The 17102-nt window shown below is 51.0% G+C and overlaps 3 protein-coding genes across 3 annotated transcripts; 2 read left to right on the top strand and 1 right to left on the bottom strand.

Moving 5' to 3' along the window:
* Positions 1-10162: 10162 nt before the first annotated feature.
* On the top strand, positions 10163-11278 carry GUITHDRAFT_95037 (hypothetical protein; the record flags this gene model as incomplete). The annotated part of the gene is made up of 1 exon (XM_005831446.1): positions 10163-11278. A coding segment is annotated over exon 1 (1104 nt), but the record flags the coding sequence as incomplete, so codon positions are not given.
* Positions 11279-13069: 1791 nt separating this feature from the next.
* Positions 13070-13949, top strand: GUITHDRAFT_72129 (hypothetical protein; the record flags this gene model as incomplete). The annotated part of the gene is made up of 2 exons (XM_005831445.1): positions 13070-13675; positions 13845-13949. Coding segments are annotated over 2 exons (711 nt in total), but the record flags the coding sequence as incomplete, so codon positions are not given.
* Positions 13950-14150: 201 nt separating this feature from the next.
* On the bottom strand, positions 14151-17051 carry GUITHDRAFT_109640 (hypothetical protein; the record flags this gene model as incomplete). The annotated part of the gene is made up of 10 exons (XM_005831444.1): positions 14151-14219; positions 14433-14507; positions 14556-14612; positions 14737-14826; positions 14869-14976; positions 15067-15504; positions 15558-16582; positions 16702-16733; positions 16784-16841; positions 17009-17051. 10 exons carry the CDS (start codon positions 17049-17051, stop codon positions 14151-14153), a joined length of 1995 nt encoding a protein of 664 aa, XP_005831501.1.
* Positions 17052-17102: the final 51 nt, after the last annotated feature.

Below are 17102 nucleotides of genomic sequence, written 5' to 3'. Positions count from 1 at the left end.
TATGCTGCTACAGACGGTGGTTGATGCATTGAATTCAGCGTTAAATCAAGATACCTTGCCTAATCTCCTTGGCGTGATTGGTTTGTTCAAAGTTCTACTGCAGGTCAGGCTTTAGCTTTGAGTTGCTACTTTCGAGTTTCTTGTTTCTTACAATATGATTTGGTGCAGTCAAGTGTGTCGGCGCACATGATAGGCGAATATGAATTTGTTGATCATGTTTTGTCTTTCCATCCTCTGTCGCTCTTGAAGGAGTTCATTGTAAAGCTATGCCTCCAAATCTATGTCAAGGTACCTATTCCTGAATGTCATTTGCTTTTTGGAGTCTTGTTGAAACTTGTCATACAGGGTAAATTTATTGATGAACTTGGAGTTAAAGATGCAAGACGAGCTTCTCAAGATCCTAAATTGGATTTCAATGTGGAGTGGAAAGATGCGGGTCACCAGAATTCAGTCAGCCAGGAAGACGTGAGAATCTATAAGGCCCGAAGACTGGCGTTTGAAGCCTGTGGATCACTTTACAAAAATACTGCTATACGAGTACTGGAGGCATGTGATTGGAATCTAGAAATTTCGGCAGAGCTTGTTCGAAAGTCGTTATTTGCACATACCCTTTCATACCTTGGGGCTGGGGACACGAATCTTGATTACAGCGGTGAGCAATTGCATTGAATTACATGATTTGTTTTAATCCATTCCTTGCAGGGATAGGAATTGGGATTACTCAAAAGGACGAAGCAGACGGTTCGAAATGCTTTTTCGTCTCACGAGTAGTGGAGGGTGGCCCTGCTCAAAAGCATGGCGATTTGAAACTGGGGGATGTCATACTAAGTGTCGATGATGCGGTTCTTTCCGAGCTAGACCTAGAGGGGGTTATGGGCAGACTCCGAGGTCCTTCCGGGACAAACGTTAGACTGAAAGTTCAGGGTCAAGACCCCAAGGCGCATCCTAAGGTTTTAACCGTCTGCCGAGAAGTGATTCAAGACAGAGAAAGGAGGCCAAGTACTGCAGCACATGAAGCCATGACTGAGTCATTCGAAAACGAGCAAGCTTCAAAGGTTGGTCTTTATCGCATGTCTCTATCTTCATTCCTCTCAAGGACGAGAGTTTCCGCTGACTGCCAGTCGCAGGTACTGGAAAACTAAACGGTGCAGTTACTCTTGAAACTGCCCGCGAAATGTTGGAATTGAGCATATGGAATGTAGACTGTGCTGTGGCGCGATGCTCTGTCATGCCGCAAATTCAGGCGATCAATCACCTGATGGATATCACAAAAGAGTTTGCATTCGTTGGACAATTACCGTCTGTGCTGATGACAGAGAGATATGCCCTTGAACAGAAAGATGAGAACAGTCTCAAAGGTGATGAGGTTGTTCCAAAGCCATTCAATGGCAAGACACATGTTATTTCTGACAGCAAAAATGACGTTGAATTGGCTTCTGTTCCTGGAAGAAAAGTTTGCAACCCTCGAGTATTTGATGTCTTTGCAGACTTGTGGCAAATGATTCCGGAAGATGCGTTGAGAATGCAGGTACACCGTATATTGCTATTGACTTCAACCTTATTTTGTTGCCTAGATCCTTGACATGGCTTTTGTTATATTTGCGGAACATCCTTTGAATTTCTTTGCTGTACAAGACTCTTCGCTTCTCACGTTTGCGATGGAGTCGATGAATGTTTTGAAGCATAGCTTGAAGGATCGAGTCATGAAAGTATTGGAATACGTCTTGACTATAGATAATGTTCTTCCTCTACAACACTTATGCTTACTTACTCGCCACATGGATGTCACTTGGCGGCAAGGAACGGCGAACTTTGCTCTTGGGAAGATTCTGAAGTGGATGCAATACGACGAAAGATTAGCGGATATTCTGAGAGAGACGGGTTTTCTTCACGTTATGCTCAATCATCTGAAGAGTTTTAGAATGTTCGTGTCTCCAAGAATTTTGCCACTTCCTGAAATGAGCGGTAATGACACCAATCTGAACAAGTGGTTGGTTGACGACAACGGATCTTTGCTGACCGTAGAGGACGTTGTCACGAAATTGAGGGATGACAAAAAGTATTTTGGAGCAATTAATCACAACAATTTGTCGTACAGACGCGTTAAGTTCATTGTAACTGTCAAGCGAATTTCCCCTTCAAAATTCTGCTTTCCGACTTGTGGAGTTGGTCTTGCCAGCAAAGGATTTTTGCAAGTATCATCTTTTGAAAAAGTGCCTCCGACATCGTCGATGCCTTTCGCATGTTTCTATAATGACAAAGGTCAGCTGGAGAATTCTTCTGCAAAGCATTCTGATCTTGTTCCTTTCAAATGGAATGGAAATTTGTGTGAGATCTTAATTTCATATGATCCAGTGACGATGTGTCTAAGCTTCTCACAAACTGGAATGAGAACTGTAAAATTTGAGGGTGTGAATGGTTCTGAGCTTTATCCTGCGGTCTACAGTTGCGTGCCCGGAATGTCCTTTGCAATTCAATACCTAAATGTAGAAAAAGTTGAGTCTGCTGGATCCAAAATGTCAGTGGAACACTTTCAATGGCAGGGATTTGCATCTGCTGCCAAAGCTTACTTTCGAATGATCTTGAATCGTGCTGGGTTGTATTCCAATGATCAGAACCAGATATCATATTCGAACTTGGTGAACTGTATCAGCAAACATGTCGACTTTCATTTTGTGAATGAGGAACTCTCTGGAATGTCACCAGATGAAGTAGAAGTTTTGGCAGATCGCATTTGGCAAGCGATAGATCAGAACAATGTGTTGAACCTAGTTCCAGTTGTCTGGAGTGCTCCATTCGATTTGTTTCTTGCGTTGCTACTCGAGGTTGCACGGGGAGGGACTGCAAATATGGAAACAGTCGAACCCACTGAAGTTGGTCAAGCTGCCTTGGATGTTCTGAGATATTTCATCGATAAAATCGACAATGTTATGATACACGCCGATTCCAATGGTGACAAAGTACAAAACCAGATCCAAGATGTAGATCCCAAAGACGATCCAGTATTGCACAGTGTTTTCAATCAACTTAATATGAAGGACGATGCTAGTTTACAGTCAGAGCAGTATGAATCTGCTGATTATCAGTCGTCTTTTGTTGTACCGAGCACGTTCGAGATGGCTGTTGAAGTGCTCATTACAATTGTCACAGGAAACAAGGTTCGTAACAATCTATTCTGTACGATTGAACTGATCCTTGCTCAGGATAGTGTGGCCTCTGCCAGGGAAGAGGGAATCATCAGGACATGTCTTGACCTGATTTCATTTGATTCGTGGCGTCCTGGGGCTTTAAGGTTGGGAGGCTGATATGATTGATGATGAGTCAATTTACCTTGTTTGCAGGATACTGTGCCGATTTGTTCTTGAAGATGAACATCTGATGGAGAATGACTTGCAAGGGTTGCTAGAAGTTGTCAAAGAGTCATCGTATGATCAAGTCAGCTTGAGGTATGATGTTTTCAGAGCTATGGTGAAATTGGCATACTTGCATCCTCGAATTGCGCCAGAATTAAGGGATGGCTGGATTCGAAAAGCGATTGATGTCTTAGGGGATATAGGGAAAATTGATTCTGCAGGCTCAACGGTTCAACGGCTTGCACTTTCTGAAATTTTGTTCAAATTTTTGAGTTATGCAATGAGCTTTTGTTCTAGTGTAAGGGATGATCTATGGGATAGAATCGGTTGTGTCGAGCTCCTGAGTGCTTTGCAAAAAAGTCGTCTGCTGGAAATAGGCAAAGGTCTCACGGCTGTTGGAATGTTATTGGGGATAGCCACTGAAAAGCTTCCTAGCTTGGAGGAGAAAGGCAATGTTGGCTTTGATGCCATTGACTTGAAGCTCAAGTTTTCAGCGGGCTCAAACTATGACGAGAACACCGACATTGCGCTGTTCTTGAACAGGTGGGGAGATTATTCTATGTCATCATCTCGTAACGAACACCGTACACCTAATGGAGATGGGAGAAAATTGCGACTGGTGAGGTTTGCAGACGCAGCAGTTCTGGCTCTTACAGGGGTCAAACTAGTCCACCGTGATTGTCAAACTCAAGCTGCCAAGGCGATTCTACTTCTTGCCCGAGCATCAGCAAGAAATAAGAGATCCTTCTCCCAGGCCAGAATGCTATTTGTCCTGTCGACAGTATATCAGGATATCTTGTTTGATGTGCAAAACAATGGTGCAGGACTTCATCAGATTCTCAACGATCTACTCATTTCTTTATGCCGGCATCGACTGTCTCTTTATGACGCTCGTTCATTGTTTCGATTCTTGCGACCAGACACGGATAGTAACTATTTCAATACAACACTGAAGACATTGCTGGATGCAAACTCTGGAGTGGGGTCATTTAACTCGACAATCAGCTCCCAGGGTTTTTCTTATTTCGAATCTCCCATCAATTGCAGAACGCCGTGTCCATATATGATCGAAATGCCTGTGTCTGATGGCATTTTCTGGCCTCCAGTTGGGGGATTTTCATATTGTGGCTGGATAGAAATTGACAGACATTCATACCAAGATGACAAAGCAAACCCGCGACAACGAAGCCTGAAAGTTCTGAAACCGAGTGCAAAGGTCTTCAGCTTCAAGTCTATTGATACAAGTTTGTCAGTTTTTGAAGCTAATATACAAGACGGGCATCTAAATCTCATTTCCCCTGGAAGATTTGACATCACATTTTCAAACCCAGTTTTTGAGTTCGGTAAGATATATCACCTCGCTATAGTTTACCAAAGGCAGATATTACAGTCTGACTGGGTTACGCTGTACATCAACGGAACAGAAACCGAAACAGTCAAAGTGACCGTGGACAGAAACATGGCAGACCTTAGAGTTGCAGCAGGCATGGCGTCTACCCGGCAGAAATTTCGACTTCTGTTTGGAGGGGATGGCGTCACCAAAGCTGTTGAGAGAGGGGAGGATGACTGGGAAGAAATCTCTGCTCTACTAAGAGTCGGTGACCTCTACGTGATTGATGAAGCCCTGGCACCGGGCTTCATTCTTGCGATGTATCTCATTGGAAATGGCCAGTTGCTCTGCTTGTCAACGGAATTGAGCCCCTTGGTTCCGCTAGACATTTACAATGAAGAAGTTATCAGAATGTACCAGAAGATCTCAAAGGCATCGATGCTTGGAGACAGGTTGTACCCTCCTCCCATTGGAGCCTTGTCCCCTTCATCGGTCAAATTCATGTGCTCGGCTTCAGCTTTGTGCTATCAAAGTTCGATCCCATCAATCTTCAAGTATGATGACCAAAAGGAACTGACTTTTGTTGCACTACCCGAATCGGCGGACTGTAAATTGTCTGACATAGTCCGTTCGGAAAATAGTTTCCGCACGAAGACAGTCTTGACGGAATCTGTGCATGCTTTCCATGGGCTTTTGTTGTCGGATCTGATACATTATCTTGGTGGTCTTGGGATTGTCTTTGGAATCCTGAGCGAGGCGGATGACTCGGACACCCTCCATCAGGTCCTTTGCTTGATCAGTTCGATCTTACAGAAGAATGCGAGGAATCTAAAGTCGATGGTGAATTGTGATGGGTACTACTTGATTCTGTTCTTGCTACTGAGAAGAAGTCACCTTCTTGATGAGATCTCAGCCCAAGTTGTGTTCGAGATCGTGGGGATCAATACGGAATGTCCTGCCACTGGATTTCTCTCGAACCCCTTTGCATTCAAAGATCTTATCTTATGCAGAGATCTGTGGAGGGAGGCAAATCCCGCACTTCAAAATCAGCTGTACAAGCTTCTCTCCGAGACGGTTTGCTCAAAGCAGAGTGAGTTCAACTTCCAGCGGTTGGCCATCGTTGGTGCATTTCAAAGCTTTCTGCACGTCTTGCTGGATGACACGAAGCCGATCTCTCTGGAGGGAGTGCGCAGCATCATCGAGATGGTGGCGTTCTTGCTGAGATTCCACTACCGCAAGGAAGATCTGCAGTGCCTCGCTAGGGCGATTCTCGCTACGCTGTCAGGCGGTTCCTCAGACAATGAGCCGAACCTTGTCAAGAGCTCTTCGTTTGCCCCTGGGACGGCTGCGCCTGACGAGGCTTCCCACGAGAAGGTAGAATCAATGTCGCGCAAGGTGTACATCAGGAACTTGCTTCTCACGACCGCTCTCAATGAAATGAAAAGGAAACAATCGGCAGGACAAGAGTTGCTCAGTGACGAATTCCAGAAAATCATCAATTTGAGGTTTTTGATGCATATTTTGAATGGCCGTGTGAACATTCGAACATTTATCTTGACACTCCAACTTATTATGGTACATGTGACATCAAAGAACAAGCATGCCAAAGTATTCAAGCAGAAAAGTTGCATACAGGAACTGGAACAACATTTCGAGGACCATTGCAAAAGCCCTCATGTTTACTACCTTCTGATCCACTTTTTGTATGGGAATTCCTTCACAAATATCCCGGAAGTCATCGACGGTGGTGTTTTCGAGAAGCTAGTGCTGGACGTTTCAATTGGAACAATTGTTTTCCCAGAATGCCTTACTTTAATAGAGTGTATGCTGAGGAAGCTATCGAACTTTCTTGGGGAAGCTTCTGCTGATATTCAGACATGGAACAACCAGTGCGCTCTCAAATTCTCTGACTTAGCAGGTCAAGAGAACGATAAAGGTTATGATTTTTTTGTTTGAAAAATGACAGTTTGCTGACGCATAAACAGAGTATGTTGACAACTCGGACTTGCGCGGATTTTTGAACATGGTATTCCAAGTCTTTCAGAAACTTTTCAATTCCTGCGACGCCTTCCACAATCGCATTCTTGATGGAGATTTCATCGATAGTTTCCTAGTTCTGGCCTTGATGACAGGCAAGAACGAAGAAGTGTTTGACTCTTCCTCGCCGATGATCACTCCCGTCATCGAGACTCATGAGGTCGATGAGGAGAATTCTGACAGCCACAGCCTGCCATCCAAGCACGAACGTACAAGTTCGCAAGCCAGTGAAGACCTCGGAACCATGGAAGAAGTCTCGGTTGAAGAATACGAAAAGCTACAGGCAGATCTTGGCCTTGGCGTTTCGGCTGACAAGAATAGAGCTGTCAGTCTCGGTGGGACGGCAAGTGTTCCTCAGGATCTCTCAGGTTCTTTTCCTGAACTTCTTATCCCCTTTCACCTCCTCCTCCTCCTCCTCCTCCTCCTCCTCCTCCTCCTCTGCTTTTTGTCGTTTCACTGACATCTCTTGTCTAAAAAGGTGCGGCGGATGCTTCGGATAGGAGAGCGACCATCAGTGCGACGGGAAACAAGAGAAGTCTGATTTTTAAAGGACCATTTGTGAGCATGGAAACTCTCTCTCGTATCGGCGATGGGCTTCATTTCACGACCAAACATGTTCCGAAGGGTTCAGGGTTCGATACCTCAAAGTTTGTAGTCCAGAACATCACACCTGCTTTATGTGGCAGATGTCAGACCTTTCAGAATATGCGGGAACTTTCGTTTGTCAGTGTATCTCTGAATTCGCCGAGAGAAGAACCCCTGAAACAAGAAGACAGCGGTAGAGGCTCCCTGATTCCAGACGGCGCACTCGCAAAGGTCCCGCCGCCTCGAGCTTCAATCGAGAGCTTGAATATCTTGGACTGGTCTCTTTCTACAAACGCCCTCAACTTCCTCTGCAGAGCAGTTCTCGACGGTATTAAGGTTCAGCTTCGTGGTTACACACTGTTGAAAAAGATTTTCGATTGTTCGTTGGTCCCTGATGTGCCACAGAATGTTGTTGCTGTCTTTCAGACAAGGGCGTTGCTGTCTATTCTTGTATTCCTATCCAATGAAGTCAACGAGACTATCCTAGAGGGTAATACCAAATTTGCGATCAATCTTGCCAAGATGTGTGACTTCGTGGTCGACAAATTTTACACTGGATGGATGGTAGCTGGAGAAATCAAAGCGATCGAGTTCTGTATCTTGGTTGTTAGCCTCATGCAGAGGCATAGCATCTTTTGGCAGCTGCTCAAGGGCTCTTCGGCGTCACTTTGGAGGTTGATTGCATTCATGATCAGAAACACCGACGGCAAACTGCTTGAAGAAGTCCTTGAACTGGCAATCTCGAAATTTCAAGATGTTTTTCACACTGCGGGATATGATTCGACGACATGCACTGTCATATTCCTACGTCTCACACATATTCTTAGGATGGAACATTGTGACTCGAAAATCTTGAAGCTCTGCGCGAGGCTTGTCGGTGAAATGTTGAGTGGCCAGAGTGCTCATACCAGGAATTGCATCATGCACATCATCGTCTTCAAGCCTTCGATCGGAATTTCTCAGCTGTTCCGGACCCCAGAAAAGCCTGTGGACCTTTATCACAACGGCTTTGACATCCTTTGCAGCAAAGATTCGGTTTCGTCCTTTTGGAAGCCTAAGAAGGCCGGAGAGTCTTGGGAAAAGTTCCGGGCGTGGGCTCTCAATCCCGACAATGCAAAGATGATTGACAAACGAATCAATGAGGCGTCGAGTCAATCAGTGAAGGAATTCGATGAAAAATGCTCTCGGCTCATTCTTGAAGACAATCGCAAATTGAAGCTGAAGTCTGAGGAAAGAACGGTGTCTACAAAAGTATGATGATTGTCGTGTTTCTGACCTTTCTTTCAGATGAAAGCTCAGAAACGAGAACAGCGGCAGATACGCATTGATAGCTTCGTGAGGAAGCGGACGGTTGTGACTAGATTTTAATTCTTTCTGGGATTGATTTCATTCCTTTGCAGGAGATTTTCAACATTGAACGGAAAATCACAACAGAACAGAGGATTCTTGAGTTCCAAAAAGGATTGTACAGGAAGCGCAACGCGCATCTTACCTGGTTACAGATACGAAGTTGGTTGCAGTCTCCTGTCGGAGTTTGGCACTCGTCGGGGCCCGATGAAGACTCTAATGAGCCAATCGTCGATTGCTTCGAAGATCAGCAGCATGCCCGTCGGAGAATGGTCCCGCTGCGCAAGACTAAGAACGCAGTGACCTATCAGCCGGCGAGGTGAGTGCTTGATGAAGAAGTTGAAGTGACTGACAGAGTGAGCAGCTCCAAGAAGTGGCTAAGTGCCGATGTGACGACGCCCAACGGCGACGAAAAGCTGAACCTTCAACTGTTTCCGGGAGCCAAGATCACAAACTGGAGTAGGAGGGACTTGTCGGCTGATATGGCAGATACCGAGGACATAAACTCGGAAGAGTCGTCAAGTGAAAGTGAAAACGAAGGTATGCAGGAACACCAGAACAGCCGAACACCGGCTGCTGCAAACTCTTCGAGCACATCGATAGTTTCAACCAGTCGTAAACTGCCGGGACAGGTCCAGGTGGAAGAGGAGGTAGCAGAGGTAGAGGAGGAGGATAGCGGTGAAACAAATGGGTCGGAATCCATCTCAGCGCAGGAAGAGGATGAGGAGCAAGTGAAAACTTCGCATCATGTCCGAGCAGTTTCCATGCAGGACTTCAAGACAGATTACAGCGCTTCTACAAATCGCATGACTGAGGAGGAGGATGTGAGTAACGTCAGGAAGAGCCTAGATCTGTCCAAATCAGAAGTGCATGCCCCGGGCGGTTTCTTTCGTTCCATGTTCAGCCCCAAGAAGAAGAAGGAAGGCAAAGTGACTGAAGGGCCGAAAGAGCCTCCGCATGAAGGAGCTGACGGCGAAGTCCAGGCGCCCACGACTGCTGCGCATGGAGATGTTATTCACACTGAAGGGAACCACACCGATGATCCAGTAGATGTCTTCTCTGATGATGACGCGCTGAGCCTCAGCGAAGAGATGGAGTCCATTGAAGAAACTGAAGCTCAAGCTGATCTGTCGTCAGCCCAGCTCTTGAACTTGAACAGGAGTGAACTGAGATTCCTGGCATTCCTCGACTCGGAAGATGCCATCGTTCATGTGCAGAAAGCGTCGAAAGTTGATGGCCTTGAGAAATACGAAGGGCATTTCATCCTGTGTCAGAGTGGATTGATCGCTGCAGATCGGAGGATTCGCAGTCTTTACTTCATCGAAGACTCGGCTTTTGATGGGATTGAGAAGACAGCCAAAGATGAAGAGCTCGAGGCGAAAGCGACACCAGGCGGGCACAACATTCGCTTCACTCACGTCAATCAGGTGGGTGTGGGAGTTTACAGGTGGACAGACAAGCAGGTACTGAGATAGATCACATTCAGAATTAAAACTGAATCTTCTGACAGGTTGGGAGGATAATGAAGAGGATGTGGCTGCAGCAGCCGGTGGCCTTGGAGATCTTGGATGTCCGGGGCTCTTCCATGCTCTTCGTGCTTCCAGACGTTCAGAGCAGGAATGACATCACGAATTTCTTGACTTCCTCCTCCAACTTAGCGGTGGAGGCCAAGTCCTTGCTGGTGACCGGGGCCTCCTCTCCTACGTGCTCATGGAGTGTGGAATCGAAGAAGTCGCTGGCTGAGGCGCGGAAGGTGCTGGTAAAGCGATGGTGCTCGGGCGCCATCTCCAACTTCGAGTACCTCATGGAGTTGAACTTCCTGGCTGGCCGTACCATGAACGACATTTCGCGCTACCCTGTCTTCCCTTGGGTGCTGGCAGACTACACGTCCGAGTCCCTTGACCTCTCGGACCCGCGGGTCTTCCGCGACCTCTCGAAGCCGATGGGCTGCCAGAATGCGGAGAGGCAGAGGAGCTTCGAGATGAGGTACGAGGAGTGGGACCAGGAGGACAACAACGTCCCTCCCTTCCACTACGGCACCCACTACTCAACCTCCGCCCACATCCTTCATTACCTGGTGCGCATTCAGCCATTCACGGGCTATCACTTGGCTCTGCAGGGAGGAGTCTTCGACGTCCCAGATCGTCTGTTCCATTGCGTTGCAGAGACGTGGGAAGACACGGCGGGGAACAAGAACATGATCGACGTTAAGGAGCTCTGCCCTGAGTTCTTCTACCTCCCAGACTTCCTCGTCAACAACAACAACCTGCAGCTGGGCAGCCGCCAGGATGGTCAGCCGGTGGAGAGCGTGATCCTACCCCCATGGGCCAACGGCGACCCGATGGAGTTCATCAGGATGCAGCGAGCAGCGCTGGAGAGCAGCTACGTCTCAGCTCATCTGCACGAGTGGGTTGACCTCATCTTTGGGTTCAAACAGCGCGGCAAGTTCGCGGTAGAGGCTGTGAATGTCTTCTACTATCTCACCTACGAGGGAGCGATTGATGTTGCTCAAATCCAAGACGACTGTCAACGTCAGGCCGTCGTCGCCCAGATCAGCCACTTCGGGCAGTCACCGAAGCAGCTCTTTCAACGTCCCCATCCTCCCAAGCAGGTTGTGGAACCTCCATACTCAGCGATCTTGAACCCAGAGCTGCTGGAGGCGAGCAAGGTCGATCTGAACGCCTGCTGGAAGAACGAGGACCATGGTTTCATCGCTTTCCATCCCATCACGGAGCACTGCTTCGTGCCCAGCCTCGCCTTTCCCGGCTCTCTCAACATCTGCCTGTACGACTCCAAGAAGGTTCTAACCGTCCTTTTCAACCTCCATGACGGCTTCGTGTCCTCGGTCGCTTTCACGAGCGATGGGACGATCATGGCGACCGGAGGGCAGGATGGCTGTGTGCGGCTGTGGGACATCAGCCAGGACAGCTGGTGGAGCCTCCCCATGAAGGAGCTCGACAAGAGGCGGCAGGCATGCAGCGCTCATCGCAGTGCCGTCAGCTGCCTGTTCCTCTCCCGCAATCACGGCATCGCTGTCTCAGGAGGACAGGATGGCAGCGTCTTCCTCTGGGACCTCGCTCGCTGCACCTTCTTGCGCTCCCTCCACAACCCCGCTCGAGCGTCGGTGGTGTGCGCGTGCATCGACGAGGAGAACGGGAACGTCTACGTGTGCGGCGAGTCGATCCTGGAGGCGTGGACGATGAACGGGGAGAGGCTCGCCTCGAGCAGGAGGAAGCGGCTGCAAGGCTTCCGCGTGAGGGTCACTTCATGTGCCACCAGGACGGACTCGCTCTGGCTGCCCGACAGCAGCCTTGTGACGGGCCATGCCGACGGGTCCATACGGTTCTGGATCTTGAAGCTCGCGTCCTCCTCCGCCTCAGAGGCAGCCAAGGAGCGATACAGCTGGACCCCTTGCTGGACGCTCGCCGCAGGCAGCAGCAGCATCGTGGCGCTGTCCTTCTCTAGCGGGTGCAAGGAGCTATACAGCAGGGACGCGGAGGGGAGGTCGAGGATGTGGAAGGTCAACGAGAACGCGGCGATCGCTCGGGGGGTGGCAGAAGTGCTGGAGCAGATCGTGTGCGTCGCAGCGTTCGACGAGGGGCTGGCGCTGGCGTGCGGCAAGCCGAGGAGCGGGAGGAAGCGGGAGATGAGCCGGCAGGCGGCGCTGGAGCTGCTGCGCTGCGCAGAGTCACTGGAGAGGGAGGGGGGCGACGGGAAGAAGAAGGGAGGAGGAAGAGGAATTTTCATGGCGCTGGAGAAGCTCGGCTACCTCAACAAGGCGAGGACGGTGCTGTCCTCCCTGGCCTCCCCTGCCCAGGAGCTGCGGCAGTGGCAGGAGCTCGTGTCGCAGTCGTCGGGCAGCTTCTCCGAGTTCTGGACGGCGGTGGAGCGGCACATGTGCGAGAGAGTGTCGGGGCTGCCGGCGACATGGCTCAGAGACGAAGTCCAGCTCATAGGCCGCTCAATGCTCCACGATCAGGCTTCATCCATGTAAATAAACCATTACTCACTGTGAACCCTCCGCTCTCTGTCTCTCCTTCACCTCGTTTTCCTCCTCTCCTCTCCTCTCTCCTCTCCTCACTCCTCTCCTCTCCTCACTCCTCTCCTCTCCTCTCCTCTCCTCTCCTCACTCCTCTCCTCTCTCCTCTCCTCTCCTCACTCCTCTCCTCTCCTCTCCTCTCCTCTCCTCACTCCTCTCCTCTCTCCTCTCCTCTCTCCCTCCTGCTCCTTCCCTCTAGCACAACTGCTCTTGTTGTCCCCACCCTGCTCCCCTGCCTCCCCCGCTGCAGCATCAGCCCGATTCTCTACACCTGCTGCCTTTCCCTGGCACCCCCGAATGCGCCCCACCTGGCGCCACCCCCTCTGCCTCCTCCTCCCCCTCCTCCACACCGCCGCGGGGCTGGCAGGCACGAGGAGCATGGCGGGCATCACGCTGGTGACCTTCGACATTGACGGGACGATCTGCCGCATGAAGAGGGAAGGGGAGGCACGTCCCCCCCTCCACCTTCGGAGCTTCTCGCATGCCTTCAGCAAGTGCTTCAGCATCGACGCCAGCATCGACGAGGTGGCGCACCATGGCTGCACAGACCCTCTCATCCTCATGAAGGTGCTCCTGGCAAGAGGATACGACAAGCAGCTGGTTATCGACAAGCTCCCCGCCATGAAGGAGGCCATGGTCGAGTTCGCTCGTGAGCATGAGGAGGAGGCAGCGGAGGGGATGGAGCTGCTGCCGGGAGTGCGTGAGCTCTTGGAGGCGCTGAAAGGGAGGGAGGACGTGTGTGTAGGGCTGGTGACAGGAAACTTAGAGGAGATTGCTTGGGGGAAGATGAGGAGGCTGGGGGTAGAGCATCTGTTCAGCCAACCTCACTTCGGCGGCTTCGGCAGCGACTTCTGCTCGCTCAGCGTTGAAGATCCTGCCTTCGATCGGGGAGAGCTCGTGAAGATTGCGTGCAAGAGGAGGAGGGAGATGAAGCCCGACGTCCCAATCGTGCGGCGCTTCCATATCGGCGATGCTCCAGCTGATGTGCGTGGAGGGGGAAGGGACGGAGAGGGAATAAGGCAAGAAGTAGGGAAGGACATAATGGAAGAGTAGGATGTGGAAGAATAGGATGGGATGGCAGAGGAGGAGATAGTAGAATAGGATGGAATGGCAGAGGATGACATGGCAGAGAGGACGGCTGAGTGTCATGCAGGTCAGAGCTGCTGAGCTGGGAGGAGCGGAAGCGATAGGAGTGCTCACGGGGACCTTCGGAGCGGAAGAGCTGTCGCAGGCAGCTCCTTCATGCAAGGTGAGGGACGAGGAGGAGGCGATTGTAGTTCGTGACAAGAGGATGAGGTTGTGGAGGACCTGTCGAGCACGCAAAACATCCTTACGCTCATGGGTTTCACATGAGTTGGTTGAAAGCTTTATGAGCCGACCCTCTCCTAGCTTCCCCCGCAACCACTCTCCTCCTCCTCCTCCTCCTCCTCCTCCTCCTCCTCTTCATATTCTGTCCTGCTCATCCCACAGGGCAGTTTGCCATCGTGGGGACCGTGATGGGACCAGCCGATGTGAGCACAATCTTGTCCTGCAGAAGCCTCAGACGTACGAAGGAAGGACAGGCTGCGGTGGGGCAGTGCGCGAGCAGATGCAAGAAGGGAGTAGGGAGAGAGAAAGGAGGGAGGTTGTAGAAAAGTTGGGAACCCAGGTGGAAAAGGGTATGGAAGAGATAGCAGGAGAAAGGGATGGGAACAGTGGAGGATGGAGAGGGAGGAGACGGGGAGAAGGAGAGAGAGGCAACCTGCCAGCACAGCTTCTTGTCGGCGTTCATCTTGAGATCTGGAAGGACGTTCTTGAGAACGTTCTTCTTGTTCACCTTCGCTGCCTCTCAGCTCTTGACCTCACTTCCTCAATCCTCCTCTACCTGATTCGGTTGGAATGGCTCCCCGGTCAGGCCCTCGATGAACACTCTCTCGCCAACCTGCATACCTTGTCACTTGGCTTGCCCTACCCTCCTTCCCTCCTCTGTCTGTCTCCCCCCAATTGCTCCACCGTCTCCTGCTCCTCTCCATTGTCTGCTCCCCTCGCTCCTCGTCCTCTTTTACCTGGGCTCCCTCAGGGACCTCAAGCAGCTCCACCTTGCTGTGATCATCGTTGGAGGCTGCGAGCACCATCCCCGCAGATTCGAAACCAGCCTGGTGAGGAGGTCAGAGCGATTCGATCTAGAGCTGAGCGACCATCTTCGCTGGCTTGAGGTTCGTGACAACAAGAACTTTGCGCCCAGCACAGAACTCTGCCTCGGAGTAGAAGGCACGCAAGCCAGAGGCCACACTTCTTGGCTCTTTCTGCATTCCTTCCATCAGTTCCCTCTGCTTCCCTCTATTCCTTCCCTCCTCCCTCCAACTCCTTCACGGCGTCTATCCTCCCGCCCTTACCTCTCCGACGTCGATTTCTTCGCAGAACAGCTTGTCAGAGTCAGGATGAGGCCATGTCTTGGTCAGCAGACCGACTTTGATCTCGAGCTTGGTGAACTCTGGCTGATCGGCAGCAGGAGCCGGAGCGGCTCCTCCCTTCTTCTCCTTCTTCTCCTCCTTAGGAGCCGCAGGGGCGCTGACAGGGGCTGCCTTGACGCTGTTCTTTCCTGCGAGGGCATCCTCGATCCTACCGATGCACTCCTCCTTCCCGATCACCCACATCACTTCGTAGATGCCCGGGGACGCCGTCGATCCTGTCAGGCAGGAGCGAAGGGGCTGTGCGACCTGTCCGAGCTTGAGATTCTTTGCCTGAGTAAAGGCAACAAGCATAGTCTCGAGCTCTGCTGCGTTCCATTCCGCCTTGTACTCCTTGATAGCATCGATCACATCCTTCAACAGCTGGTCCAGACAAGTCAGTCAGAGCAACAACAGCCACCACGTCATCCGCACACCTGCTTCGCAGCGTCCGAGTTGACGTTCTTAGCTGCCTTCTCCTCCATCTCGAGCGGGCGAGGAGACCAGATGAAGGAAGCGGCCTCGCGGTATTCCTTGATCGTCTTGGCGCGGGGCTTCAACATGTCAACCGCCATGTCCAGCTTCTCCGCAAACGGCACGAGCTCGGGGTAAAGCTTGCAGGCGATGTCGAGCAGCCGCTTCTTGTCGCACTCCTTGATGTAGTGTGCGTTGAGATCGTTGAGCTTGTCAAAGTCGAAGCAAGAGGGGCTCTTGGAGCAACCATCCAGCGTGAACCACTCGATCGCTTGCTCCGTCGTGAAGATCTCGTCGTTCCCGTGCGACCAGCTCAGCCTAGCAAGGTAGTTCCTCATGGCCTCAGGGAGGTACCCGAGCGCCTCGTACTGCTCCACTCCCGTGGCCCCATGACGCTTGGAAAGCTTCTGGCCGTCGGGGCCATGGATGAGGGGGATGTGACCGAACTGAGGAGGCTCCCAACCGCAAGCCTTGTAGATCTGCAGCTGACGAGGAGTGTTGGAGATGTGATCGGACCCTCGGATCACGTGCGAGATCTCCATGTCATGGTCGTCCACCACAACCGCCAGGAGGTAGGTAGGGCTCCCGTCTGCACGCAGGATGATGAAATCGTCCACGTCCTTGTTCGGGAAGTCTATCCGACCCTGCACGAGATCGTCCCATCCCGTCGTCCCGTCCTCGTCCGTACGAATCCTGACGACGGGCTCAACCCCCTCTGGAGGCTTGAAGTCAGGAGGAAGGTTTTCCGGTCTGTAAGTCCCGGGGTATCGAAACGGCTCCTTCTTCGCCTCAGCTTCTGCTCTGAGGGCATCGAGTTCCTCTTTAGAGCAGTAACACTTGTATGCTCTCCCATTCTGTATCATCGACTCAGCCACCTCCTTGTGCCTGGCCTTGCGTGTGCTCTGACGAATGATGTCTCCATCGTGCTTGCACCCCAACCAGTCCATTCCTTGAATGATCGCGTTGACTGCGCCCTCATCATGCCTCTCTGCGTCCGTGTCCTCAATGCGCAGCAGGAATCTTCCTCCAAAGTGTTTTGCGAACAGATAATTGAACAATGCTGTTCTGCCACCACCGATGTGCAGATAGCCTGCAATGCACCGTCACCGCTCGCACGTGCCATCGCTGCTGCCTCGCCCCTTCTATCGATCCATCAGACATCTCCTAGGTGATGCTGATGGGGAACAACCCTATCACAACAGAATCCGCAGAATCATGCTGGACATTCTTAAAATCTGCACCGAATCCTAGCGCCACCAACCATCCTCTTTCTTCGCGCCGCCTTTCGAATCGCTTCTCCTAATCTTCTACTCGTCTCACTCCCTTCTCATCTTGTCCTCTTCTCAACATCTTCGCATCTTCGCAACTGTCTCTCTCCTCCTCCTCTCCTCTCCTCATCTTCGCATCTTTTCACCTGTCGGCGATGGCGCGAACCTTGTGACCACCGGCCTTGTCATGGCACGCGATCCCCTAAAAGACCCCCACCCACCTACCCCTACACAACAAGG

Source organism: Guillardia theta (genome assembly GCF_000315625.1).
Source record: "Guillardia theta CCMP2712 unplaced genomic scaffold GUITHscaffold_40, whole genome shotgun sequence".
In the NCBI taxonomy this organism is placed as follows: Eukaryota; class Cryptophyceae; order Pyrenomonadales; family Geminigeraceae; genus Guillardia; species Guillardia theta.
Note: the sequence above shows the minus strand (reverse complement) of the source record. Positions and strands in the feature narration are given on the sequence as shown.